General features: G+C 39.3%; 1 protein-coding gene across 1 annotated transcript in view; it reads right to left on the bottom strand.

Annotated features, from left to right (window-relative positions):
- The window catches only part of lrrc6 (leucine rich repeat containing 6), a 43,174-nt gene that overhangs the window by 28,451 nt on the left and 1,512 nt on the right, over positions 1-13,211 (bottom strand). Inside the window, exons 2-6 of the mRNA XM_022761744.1 lie at positions 12,625-12,792; positions 12,252-12,329; positions 11,756-11,928; positions 10,736-10,944; positions 10,017-10,202 (exon numbers count right to left, since the gene is read on the bottom strand). Of these exons, the coding sequence (XP_022617465.1) occupies positions 10,017-10,202; positions 10,736-10,944; positions 11,756-11,928; positions 12,252-12,329; positions 12,625-12,792 (814 nt within the window). The remainder of the gene's footprint in view (positions 1-10,016; positions 10,203-10,735; positions 10,945-11,755; positions 11,929-12,251; positions 12,330-12,624; positions 12,793-13,211) is intronic.

The raw sequence follows: 13,211 nt of genomic DNA, 5'->3' as shown, positions 1-13,211 counted from the left end.
TTTTAAATGAAGTATTTCCTGTGAATGTTCACCACAAAACTCCCATACAGGGATTCATGGACAGATGTGCCACATGCAACATGATAAATGGAGTGTTACAAATGGAGCATCCTTTTGCAGAGTGCAGGGATAGACATCCAGCAGCAGATGACAGATGGCTGATTAAACTAATCTCACAAAAACACAAACACTGAGGTACCTTCGGGCTAATGTAAAGAGTTTCCTGTGGGCAGGAGATTAAGCACTAAAACAACAAAGCGTCACACACTGCTCAGCTATTTGTGACAATGTGGCTTGAGGTGGTATGAAGACTAAATGCTGTGAGTCAGCGCTGTGTCCACAGGTCAGTTGGGTGAGGGGGGGGGGGGGGGGGGGGGGGGGGGGGGGTAAGAAATCAAAGAGTAGCATAGATCTGCCACCTCACTTTACAAACAACGTGTACGCCGTACAAAAAAACAAACAATAATAACAACAGACCAACTACTGCAGTCTGTTTCAAAACATAGCTACTGAGCTACAAAGCCACATGCATTTCCAGGTAAACCTCTGCCCTCTCCTCCAGCAGCCTGACCCACAGTGACCAGAAGGCTGATGGTTTAATAGCTGGAGAGTTTATCCCCCTGGATGTTGATCTCACAGAGTCCACTTCCACTGTCAGAGTGCCCCTTGGACATAGCTGAACACTGGACCGACGCTGAAGTCTCAGAGGAGCTGGATGAATGTAGGAGGCTTCGTGTGATTATTATTCTGAAGATGTATTACATATCAGGTTTATTTGTATGGTCTTTAATCATGGTTACAGTCACGGCTTCACAACGCCCACATCACGGAACGACAGAGGAAGGCATGAAGTGAAAATAAAAAAACACACTCGTAAAACTCAATGACAACAACAAAAACTTCTACAGAGAAAAAGGAGGGAACCTTTATGGTGAGGAATCCCCCTTCAAAGATACTGCAGTCAGGCTGAGAAAGATTAACAGCTCAAAACTAGACTTATCGCATCAAATGTTTTGTTAAAATACATAATAAAATTAAACTTAAATTACGGCATTTTAAGCCTGCAGTTTCCCTTGGAAAAATCAAAATAACATCACACCATGATGAGCCGGCACAGCTGCCAAGGTGCACATTATGCCAACTGAGTTGAACTATTGTAGCCAAAAACAACATGTGTGCAGGCGCACGAGTAGAAACACTTCTCGAATAATGACTTCAACAACAAGTACTCGAATACTTGAGTACTCGTACCCATCCCTAATGACAAGTCTTGAGTAATGGCTAAAAAGTGTTTTGTGAGGTCACACTGACCTTGCTCTTTGACCTCTGACCACCTAAATCTAATCAGTTCATCATTGTATGAAGTGAATGTATGTCAAATGTAAAGAAGTTCCGTCAAGGTGTTACTAAGATATTGTGTCCCTGAGACAGGCATACAACCTGAAAACAATATGCCTCCGGCTCTGACTGTTGCTGAGGCATAAAAATGATCATAACTATAATCCACACAGGAAACAGCAAGATGCCTGTCACACCTAAACTGTAGCATGGAGCAATACTGAGCACGTGTCTGTTGAAATCAGACGACTGGTCAGAGATAAAAAAACAACAGTTTGACAGCAGATGCTCGTGGCCAATAGAGACGACCCGGGACAACTTCATAAGATTTCTAATCTTGCAACAACTTACATGTACAGTCACGCTCAAACACGTTTTACAATTTGAGGGTGAGATGCTTCCACTGATCAGTGAGCTTATATTCAGGAGAGGAAATTAACTTGTCAACTGGCCGCCTAACAGCTTTTCATTAGCCACTTTTTAAAGTTATTTTCTTTTTGGGCTTTTTGTCTTTATTACAGTGACAGTGAGAGAGATTGAAAGTTGGCCACAAGCCAGACTCAACCCAGGCCGCTGCGGTAAAGACTACATCTACATGGTATGCACTCTAACAGGTGAGTTGGGTGCACCAGTCACTTTTCAATGCATACATATGATCTGAAATACAAAATTAATATTGTTTTCTTTTCTTTTCTTTTTTTTTAATATGAAAATTCAATATAAAAACTACAAACATGGAGGTGGAGTCTGGACTGTAAAAAAATTGTTTTTACGATTTATTAATTTTTTTTCTGTTGACTTAAAAGGCAGCCAATCTGCAGCCTCACCAGTATTTCTTAAAGCATTTTCCTTTTTTATTTTTTAATCAGTGGAAGCACATTTAGTTCTGTGTTCACCAGTAGCAGCTTGTTCACAGTAAAGTGATCTGAGCAGTAACTTGTGACAACAAGTAGTGCATTTTGTATTTTTTATGCCTGGAAACATCAAATATGAAATTTGTTGATGAGTATTGGTTATAAAAAAAGGAACAATAAACCATATAAACACTTGAACCTCTGATGCCCAGTGGTTCATAAAGGTTTTTTTTTTTTGTGTTCATGTGTCAATTGTAACTTACTGCTAACTCATTACAGCTAATCAGTGTGTTGTGTGGGTCTGTTGTCCTCATCAGTCCATTGGCTGCTCTGACTGAGCGAAACCTCACAGCTGCCAACTGACATCACTGTCCTGACAGAGAGAGGCGAGGTGTGTGTGAGTGTTGGTGTGTTACAGAGAGAACAGAAGCACAGTGAGAAGTGGACGTGCAACACACACACCCAATTAACACCCCAGCAAGAGGGTCACCTTAAGGGCGAGCACTAATTAGTGCTGGCATGGCAAATGGTTTGCAGACATTGCCATTTGATTAGTGCACAAACACGGCTGACTTACATGTAATTGGCTCAAGAGGGTGCCAGGCATCACCAAATCTTTAAAGAAGCATTGAGATTGTCCTCCTGTAAAAACGAGTCCATAGGTAAACTGTGCAGCAAGTTATTATGATCCATAGTTTTGTTTTGTTGCTAGGAGACATCTAGTGGTTGTAATAATTGTGACAGTAGCAAAGGGAAAAGTGCAGTGACGTAGTTTAAAGAGAGACAAAGTCCACGTCAGGAGGAGGTTGTGGTGGATGGATGAATATGACACAGGAGAGCGCTGTTCCATTCCCATGTAGAGGTAGCAGTTTATGTTGTTTCTATTAACCATGACTGTTGTTATTATTGCAACAAAGATTGTCTATTGTTGAGGAAGTACTTATTTTAACTCAAATCACAATCTTTCCCTAAACTTTACCATGCCATGACCGTTACTAAAGTAACCATGGTGACAAAGGTAGGTACGCCATTCTCAGTACAGTCTGCGTGTTTGTAATTGTTTATAATTGACAACCAAGGTCTTGTAAGCCTGCCGTCGTAGGGATGCTATTTCAGGAGACACTCCTATGGGTTGTATCGGAGGGTTGGCGGTTGCTCAGGTTGGAGTAGTTGTTATTTGTATAGAACCTCTCAGCAACAAGCTCATACAAAGTGTTTTACGACATAAGAGGCATTAAGACAAATAAACGTCCATAGATTCAGATCAACATGATGTGGAGACGTCTCGTGTCCACCTGATCAATCTAAATCCAGTGTTCCCTCTTTGAGCTCTGTGTTTAGTCTCCACCAGCTCCTAATGGAAACATCTGGCTTTTTAGCTGCTAAATGCTCCACTATGTTCACCAGCTGCTCTCTACCTGTGTCTCTCTGCTGTTTGCTGCTGGGCCAATTGTGGACAGTGGCTTTATCAGAGCTTGTTTAATGAAAACAGCTGCTGCTGCTGCTGCAAACACTGACACTGAACTAGACAGAAAATGTGGTGCAAAATTGAGAGTTAAACAAGGCAAAGAAATGTATCAGAGCTGTAGAGTTGATGGGAATTAACCATACCCTGTAAATAAAGATGGACGTAGCCTACATAGTGGACATAGTGACATCACCCACAGGTTTCTGAAGAGCAGTTTTGAAGCTCAGAGTGAGCTGCTCCACTGTCGCCATCTTGGCTGTACCTGACTCCGCCACTAACTTCCAGCTAATCCAAAAATGGGCAAAGAGGAGGGGCATGTGTGGAGCTAAGACTTTGGTACATACTGGTTTTTGGCAAGCATATGCTCAGCCACCTGTCACTCAAAGAGGCCATGCACTCAATACACAACTTTAAGCCTTAATAAAATGTAAACAGATGAGTTGTATAAACAGTTGTCATGAAGGAGGAAATTAATTATAGAGACCAAAACAGTTTTTTGTACCAGGCTGTAAACGTTTATTTCTGCTGTAAAGTTGGACATTTTAACATGAGAGTCTATGGAGATTGACTCACTGTTGGAGCTCTAGTGATCATTAGAGGAACTGCAGTTTTTGGTACTTCAGTGTTGGCTTCATGTTTCAGCTCCGGATATTGATGCTTGGAATTAATTACAAGACTGACTCATTGTTAATATATTAACAGTGAGTTTAAATATAGTTTGTTTTAATAAAGACAAGAACATGAGGTGAAGCATTCACACTCTTAACCTCTTCTGTCCTAAATTGCTGCTTTTTGACTCACAGACAAATACAAATAAAATGCACAGTTTCACATCCGTGATGACACTCTCTGACTTCTTCTGCCAAACGTGTTTAAGGAGAATTAACATGGCACACTACACAACAGTTCTTGACAATGTCTACCATGAAAAAACATGAACATGTCAGTAACAATTTTGCCCTGAAACACTTCTGTGGAAAGTGCTCCATTTATGTCCTGTCAGTGTCATATGTGTGGTAGCTGCACACAGTTTAACCTTCATTGTGTCATGTCCAGCTCTTATGTAGCTCTAGTCTACATCACTGCTTTTATGACACTGTTCATAAAGATTCAGCCTCAATGACTCTATGCTTTTAAACATTTTGATATGGATCCGTTTCATTTGTTAATTTAAAGACACAAGACTCAGATGTTTGTGTTTATGGAGTGAGATATTTTACAGTGTAACTTGACAGTGTTCTCTGGAGGACAAACCAGGTAACTATGGAAACACTAAATCATCTCAAACATATCTTTGGCATTTTTCTACTGTAATTTGTTATTTCCTATCGGCCCACATACAAACTGACACAGACATACAGATAAATCTGCAGTAACTATGCTCCACTGGAAACCAGTTCACTCAGTCACTTCTTACTATGAGCAATGGGCTCCAATTGGTCCTTTCTGGTTATTTATGTATTGTGGTAGAGCAGTTAACTTAATGTTTCTCATGTTAATGAAAAAAAGTCATCAATCTAACACTAACACTCATGAGTGTAGCTACAGAAGCTGTGTAGAAAGATACCTCATCTACAAATCTCTGAGTGGCTCATTTGTTTTTCCAACTTCAATCACTGAACAAATCAGAGAGGTGGCTGGTGATTCAGAGGTCATTTACACAGTCCAGATGAAGCAGAGTAGCTGAGATCTTAAGTCTTACAACGCTTCATAAATGATAATTTTATCTAACTTTGATCTTTGCATATTTAATCATATTAATTGCTATGAAGATAAAGTTAAAACGTTTTAAATCCAGTAAGGGAGACCGGGGATGGTTATAACATGGGTCAGTTGTAACATTTCCAATTTCTCCAATCAGGAACAAGTTACGAATCACCTGTGAGGAAGTAGCTCCCTGTGATAGACACAAAATATTATAGACGGAAAAAAATAATTTTGAGGTAAGAAAGTTTTTGTTTTGTACTTAATCTATTTTGTCTGCTCTGTAGTTAAACAGTCTATGTAGATATTGTTCATGCTAGTTGTCAGTGCTAATGTTTTAGCTGTTAGGTGTAAGTTAAGCTAAAGTTCAAGCTAGTTCATGGCTAAAAGAGTCTGGGTTAAGTAATACAATAATAACATAACATTACACACACACACACACACACACACACACACACACACACACACACACACACACAAATGTTCAATTATTGAAGCTTGTGAACAGTGGTTCAGTTTTATTATTATGTTCAAATGTCATTACCATGACTGACAGTAACTAACCAACTAACATATTTGGCTCACACTCACACTCACACACACACACACACACACATCATGATGTTACACTGGGGGTATATGTTCCAAATAACCCGGACTAAACCAGACTAAACCATTCATTTCCTGTTTGTGTTGCAGAGGTAACACCTACACCATTCAATAGCAGACACATGGAATTAGTTTGTATCACATTTTGAACACACTGGCTTAAAAGATCTCCAAGACACAGACAGAAATGTCAAAGATGTTACAACCCAGGGCCCCAATGGGGGGAGGGCCCTCGAAAAGCCTGGGTTGAAAAGTTGTTTTGTGTTTGCAATTTTCTTTTTCTAAGTCATTAATGTCTTTAGTAACTTTGAATTGGCTGAATAAAATGTTTGAGTGACTGAACTTTATATACAAAAAAAAATAGTGGAGGCTCACTGTACCTAGCAAAGCTTAACATCATGAAACACAGTGCCCTCAGTTTCAGAAACAGCCACAGACAGTGGAGCAGCGGCAGGTCCCTCATCATCTCCTGATGTTACTGAGGATGTGAGACAAGGTGAGCTCATATAGTGACATATCACAGATTATTATTACTTGTTTAAATGGGGTATGAACAGTTCATTAGTGACTATCCTAATAACCACTGCAGATCCATGTGTGTCACCCAATTATTTGTAAAAGATTTTTTTTAAAGATACGTGAGATACATGGATCAAGAGAGGAAGAGGGCCCAGAGACTGATTTTGCATAGGGCTTAGAGTTTTGTGCTGCACCCCTGGTCACTGAAGTATTCTGTGCGCCTCAGTTCTGACACCTGATAACACTGTCTGTAAATCATTCAGGACTATTGGCACCCTCCAGCTGATTCATTAGTCACAAAGGTATGAGTGAGACTTCAGAACTAAATCCTCTATGACCCTGTGAACTGGCTCTCGGCTCCTCCAGCCTTCAGCACTAGCTCCTCGCAGAGAACAGCTTGTTCCTACTGCAGCGATGTGGCCTCATCTGTCCTGCTAATCGCTGTGTCAAACGTAATATTTATGTCGCATTTCTGCTGTTCAACTGAAAACAAATTGTACCGACCTCAGCCGGTCATTAAAGTGATTGACTGATCTATTCCCCTGGTGATTGGCTGAGAAGGCAGCACATGTCTTCACCTGTGGCCTCAGCACATTTCAGAGTCAATATCACTGAAAAATGGTTCAAAGCCTAAATTCAGCTACTGGGTCACTTTACACTACATGGCCAAAAGAATGTGGACAGCTCTTATATTTCAGACACATAGTGTTTGTCTCTCTGTTTCACCTCCAGAAAGAAACAGTTTTCTCAGTTTGTTGTGGAATATAGCTGCAACAAATGATTGTTTTCATTATCAGTTAATCTGCAGATAATTTTCTTGATTAATCGATTAACCTTTATTTCTAATGTCAGAAAGTAATTTACTTATTTATAGGCGCCTTTCAAGGTACCCAAGGACACCTTACAATGCACAGTAAAAGATAAAAAACTAGTACAAGGCATAAAATACAGAATAAATTGAAATAAATGTAATTGTATGAAATAAATATGATTAAGCACTGGTGCTGGAGTTAAAGAGAGTAAGCAAGTTTGAAGAGGTGTGTTTTGAGGTGGGATTTGAAAACAGGAAGAGAATCAATATTACGGATGTCTTGTGGAAGAGAGTTCCAGAGTCGAGGGGCAACAAGGCTGAAGGCTCTGTACCCCATGGTAGTAAGACAGGCAGGACGTACAGAGAGATTAGTGGAGGAGGAAGATCTAAGAGCACGGGCAGATGTGTACGTTTGGAGTAGATTGGAGAGATACGGAGGTGCTAGGTTGTGAAGTGACTTAAAAGTGAGCAGCAGAATCTTGAAGTCAATGGAGTGTTTAACAGGAAGCCGGTGAAGTTGCTGAAGAACAGGAGTAATATGCTCTATTGAGGGGGTTCTGGTAATGATATGAGCTGCTACATTCTGAGCCAGATGGAGTTTATGGAGTAGTAAAAAAGTGCCTGCTATGATCTCCCAAAGCCTAAGATGAAATACATAAAATAATTGCTTGTTTTATTCCAACAGTCCAAAACTGTATTATTAAAAAATATTACGTTCACAATCAGATCTGACAAAGAAAAGCAGCAAATCATTACATTTGATAAGCTTTATCCAGATGTTTGTAAACTCTGGTTGAAAAATGTCTAAAACGATGAATCGATTATCAAAATAGATGCAGCCTCAGACCAGTCATTGTGGTCAATAGTGTGGAAGAACTTGACTTTTTGGGTTTTTCTGGGGAGAGTTTTTCCTCACTTGAATTGAGCATCTAATGATTTAAATATTGGGCTTTTTTGTAAATTCAGAAATTTTTTGTACATTTTTTTTTAACAATTTCATGTAATAATGTAAATAAAAGTGAAAGAAATACTTCACTCATATAAATAAATTAAGAACTAGAATCACCTCCTGGTGGTTGTCTGCCTCCTCCACTCAGACTAGTTTCAGGTTACATCCCTGTTTATCCAGAGTCAGAGAAAATATGAACCATCTGTGTGACATTTTGCCATACTTGCTGTGAAGTCTTGAGCTATAGCTAAAAAGTGTTTTGTGAGGTCACACTGACCTTGACCTTTATCCTTTGGCCACCAAAATCTAATCAGTTCATCCTTGAGTCCAAGTGAATGTTTGTGTCAAATTTGAAGAATTCCAAGGCGTTACTGAGACATGGTGTTCTTAAGAATGGGATGGACAGACGGACAACCCAAAAAGAAAAAGGTTTGTTATATCACACACACACACACACACTGGAATCTGACATACAGATGGCCATGAACAACCTAATCTACAAATAAAATAAAGAGCAACACACTTATTGACTATGTTGTTGTCAAAAACTCATTTTTAAAGCACTTTTCTAGTCTTATTGACCACTCAAAGTGCTTTACAATACATCCATACATTCATACATCCCATACACACACTCACACACTGATGGAGCAGCCGTCAGGGGCAAATTGGGGTTCAGTATCTTGCCCAAGGACCTTCTGATTGGTGGACAACCTCCTGAGCTACAGTCACATATATAAGCCATGCATCAGTCAGAACCACCACCCTCAGCCAGGACAGACCAGCATGCAGTCCCTAAAGCTTCCTCATCCGTCACATATGGGTGGAATATCCAGGTGTCCACATGATTTTGGGCACGAGGTGTGTGTCAGCAGATAATGACCAGTTTATAGCCATGTTGTATGTGAAAGATTTGCTCTGTTTAAGTGTGAGGAGAAACTGAGCCTTTCCCCTGAATGTGAGTCAGTGTGAGTCAGAGAGGACAGCGCGCTGTGCTGCATCAATGCTTGATGTTATTGTGACACCCAGTGGCTCAGATAGTGAACTGCAGTCAAATAGTCTAAGACCCCAAAAATTGTTTTCTATTTTTTTAAGCTCATAAAATAAAAAGTGACTGTTAACATCTGGAGAAAGGCTCATTTAATGCCTGTGGCAGGGGTTGTATTTACTAAATTTTTTATTGTATTTATTTTTATTTTTATAGAGCACATGTACAGAACAGCCTACATTGACATTACATTGTATATTGTTATTGTACATAGTATTTCTAATTATCTATTCTTATTTTATTTCTTATTACATTTTTCCCCTTGCTCTGCTATTCTTTCGTGCTGCTGTGTCATTTTGAATTTCCTCTAAGTGGGGGTCAATAAAGGTACATCTTATCTTAACTTATCTTACCTTCACTTCAAAAATCAACAATTAACAATCAATAATCGGTAGAGGTTGAGTTTTAAACAGCAAAGTTAAATTGTGTGTTTTGTCCAACTCATCAGTGCTGACACTGAGGACATAGTTCAGGCCTTTCTGTTCAGGGAATCTTCCGTCTTCAAGTAGTGGATGGGCTTTTGTTTACTGCTCAGGCTGAAGACGAGTCATGGTGAGAGTTTGCTTCACTAAACACCACGTACTTTTAAGCGGGGACGTCTAAAAGGTTACATCACCTATATGTGGTAACCATGGGTGTGTGGGGCTTTAATGAGATCAATCAAACTCAATTTAAGGGACAAAATAAAACATGGGGTGAAAGTCAAAAACACTTACTTCTCCTTCGCCCTCCTCTTCTCCTCCAGGTGGCGGTGAGCCTCTAGACGAGATTCAGGGGTGAAAGAACATGGTGTGTGCCAGAACTCCCTCTCCTGTTGCTCCTCGTCTAACTCAGAGCTCCTGAGCGGCAGCTTTGTGTTCTCCTCCATCTCTTGGTTCTCCTTATTCTCCTCTGACCCTGGACTACAGAGATGGAAAAGATCCAGCAACTTCAGGTTGACTGTAACATTTCGGATCATCATGATTTAACTTGAATCTTTCAGGTCAGTGCAGAGCTCAATGCTTTAGGGGCAGTTCAATAAAAGAATCACTTCCTGCTCTAGTTGTTTACTTTAGTTTCTGTACCTGAATAGTTCTGTTTTTGAAACATTCTACTTTTCCTCACTTTATTTCAGAGGTTATCAGGTCAGGTCAGTTTTATTAATGCAGCCCAAAATCATTAATTCCTCAACCTGCTTTAAGATCTTTACAACATGGGACACCTTCTGTTCTTAGAGCCTCGAGGGAAATATGTTTTTACTCTGGATAAATATGGATGCTGTCTACAAACAGCTTTTTATTCAACTCAATCACACAATAATCTTTACATAATCATGTAAAATTTGTTAACTTAGACAGGCTGCTGTGGAATAATCAGATTTGTTGATCACAAAAATATTGACAAACACTCTACAGCAGCAGGAAGTTGGCTGTACTATGAAGCTGTTTGGACTCACACTGTGCTGCTGATGTCACTGTCAAAGCCTTCTTTCTTCTCATTGTTTCCTGTCTCCTCTCCTGCAGCCTTCCTCTGCGCCTCCTCTTTCTCCTCAGCTCTCCTCTTCAGGTATTCCCTCTCCTGCTCCGAGACCTGCCTCTTCACCTCCTCCAGTCCCTGAGCAGCTCGAATCCTCTCTGAGCGGCTGATCTCTGTCCCGTCCAGCCACTGAGAACATGGACAAACAGCTCGTTGAAGATTTCTATGCAATAGTTAATTCAAGTCTATCACCAGTAAAGTCTCATCTTGTAGTTTTGGCTGCTCTTTCTAGTATTTATTGAACACTGTACTCCCCGCTCGTGTTTTTTGTCCTGTTAAACTTTTGAAGTTATTGACTTGGTGAGTTCAATGTTATGGTCAAAACTAAAAAAGCAATTAGGATATTTAACTGTTTCAAAACCTGCTGGGCCAAAAATATGAGTGAACTGGTATTCTGACTGGAAGACTGACAGGCAAACTGTTCTCTCTGCTCTTTCTTTCATTTTTTATTGTCAATTTATGAAATAAAAAACTATAACATAAAAGTGTTGTAATCCATACTGAAAATGTATATGCTACATTTTCTCATTGTCTTTATCATTTTGGTTCAACAGAAAAACTCTGTTGTATCTGCAGATTAATTGCAACTAAAAATTATTTTCATCTTTGATGTATCTGCAATTTATTTTATTAATCTGTCAGTTATTTGGTCTAAAAACTGGTCAAATTCACATTTTCTCAGAGCTGACGATGACGTCTTCAAACTCCTTGTTTTGTCAAACCAACAGAACAAAACTCAGATATTTAGTTTACAATGATATGAAAATAAGAAAAATCAGCAAATCCTCACATTTCTGCACATTTTTGTCAGTTTCTCTTGATAATTCGTTTAAACAGTTTGACAATTGTGTAAACTGATAATCGTTTCATCTTTAAATTGTCATTACATCCTCCCAGTCTCTGATTTTCTAGACTTCAGGGGCAGGAACAGACAAGTTACCTTGAGTTGGGGCAGAGAGGCCACCACATACTGCCTGTAGCCCTCAAACTCAGTGCAGGGGTTCCCCACGAGGAACAGCTCTCTGAGGTGGATGTTGTGCTTCAGAGACTCAACGCTGCTCAGACGACCAACGAAGTTCACCGTCAGGTCCAACTTCTGGAGACTCTCGCAGCCTGAGGATGCGAGACAGTCATAATTGTAACTGAAACATTTGGTTAATCAACAGGAAATTACATAATTAATACCTAATTCTACAACTGACTAGAAATTGATGTAATGTATAGATTATATTCATCATGATATTAAACATTGATGAATTATCTGTAGAAATTAGCATAATAAACAGTAAATTGTCAGAATGCTTTAAAATGATAAAGGTTAAAAGGAAAGGAAGATTCATTCAGCTAAATCTCACTTTAAAAAATAACCTCATTCATCTCCAGCAATGTGGAACCAAATACACCGAAACACCACTGTCTGTGTTTTACATACTGACCTTCAAGGTTTTCAATGACTTCAATGTTGTTCAAGGCCAGATTCAAATACTCCAGTTTCTTCAGGCGACCAAGATTCTCTGCATGAACAAATAAGATATTAAAGAAAAGACAGAACACAATCATGTCAGTGGAAAAGACGTCCGTTAAAACTAGGTGAATATAACTGAATTTAATGTCTAATGGTTACATACAGCTGTTGGTTCAATATCATTTGAATGAGTCCATTTCAACACGTGGTTAAGACCAGTGTTAGATTAAAATACAGTAATTTAAATATACAGCTTTATGTAACCTAGACGTCCAAAATCTTCAATTTTTCAATTAAATTTTACCCAGAAATCTTTGGACCTGAGCCACAGTCTGATGTCTCACCTATCCTGGGGACGAGGTTGTTTTGCAAGTAGAGGATCCTCAGGTCCCTGCACCACCTGTCCAGGTGTTCGATCCTCTCGATGTCCTGCTGATGCAGAGAAACTTCCTCCAAGGAGAAGATCTCACACTCGTTGTGCTCAGCTCGCCGACGGACCATGTCCTCTGTGACTGGACGACAAAAAAAAACAAAAAACACACAATTCATGCATAAGGTCAACACACAACACAACACACAACAAAACATCAGCAGGGACAGAGGTGTCACTGTGTTTCTGAGGTTGCATTATTACTGCTATTATATCACTATTGCTGTCATCATTAGGGCAGCAGGAAGTGCTGTTATTTTTAAAAGCAAATTTAAGACCTTCCTTTGTAGACTATTGAATTTTATTTATCTATATTCCTATTTATGTATATATTTTAAGCTGTTTTAATAGTTTGTACTTTTATTATTTTTTATTTTCTGGATTATTTCCCATAATACCCTACTTTTATTTTTGGTTATTTATTTTATTTCTACTTTCATTTCTGGTTTTACTCGCTCCCAAACATTGTTTTAGCATTTTATTATTTCATCTTTACTATTT

Source organism: Seriola dumerili, unplaced genomic scaffold (assembly GCF_002260705.1).
Source record: "Seriola dumerili isolate Sdu_G_001 unplaced genomic scaffold, Sdu_1.0 BDQW01000432.1, whole genome shotgun sequence".
Classification (NCBI taxonomy): Eukaryota; Metazoa; Chordata; class Actinopteri; order Carangiformes; family Carangidae; genus Seriola; species Seriola dumerili.
This window is presented reverse-complemented; position numbering and strand designations above follow the sequence as displayed.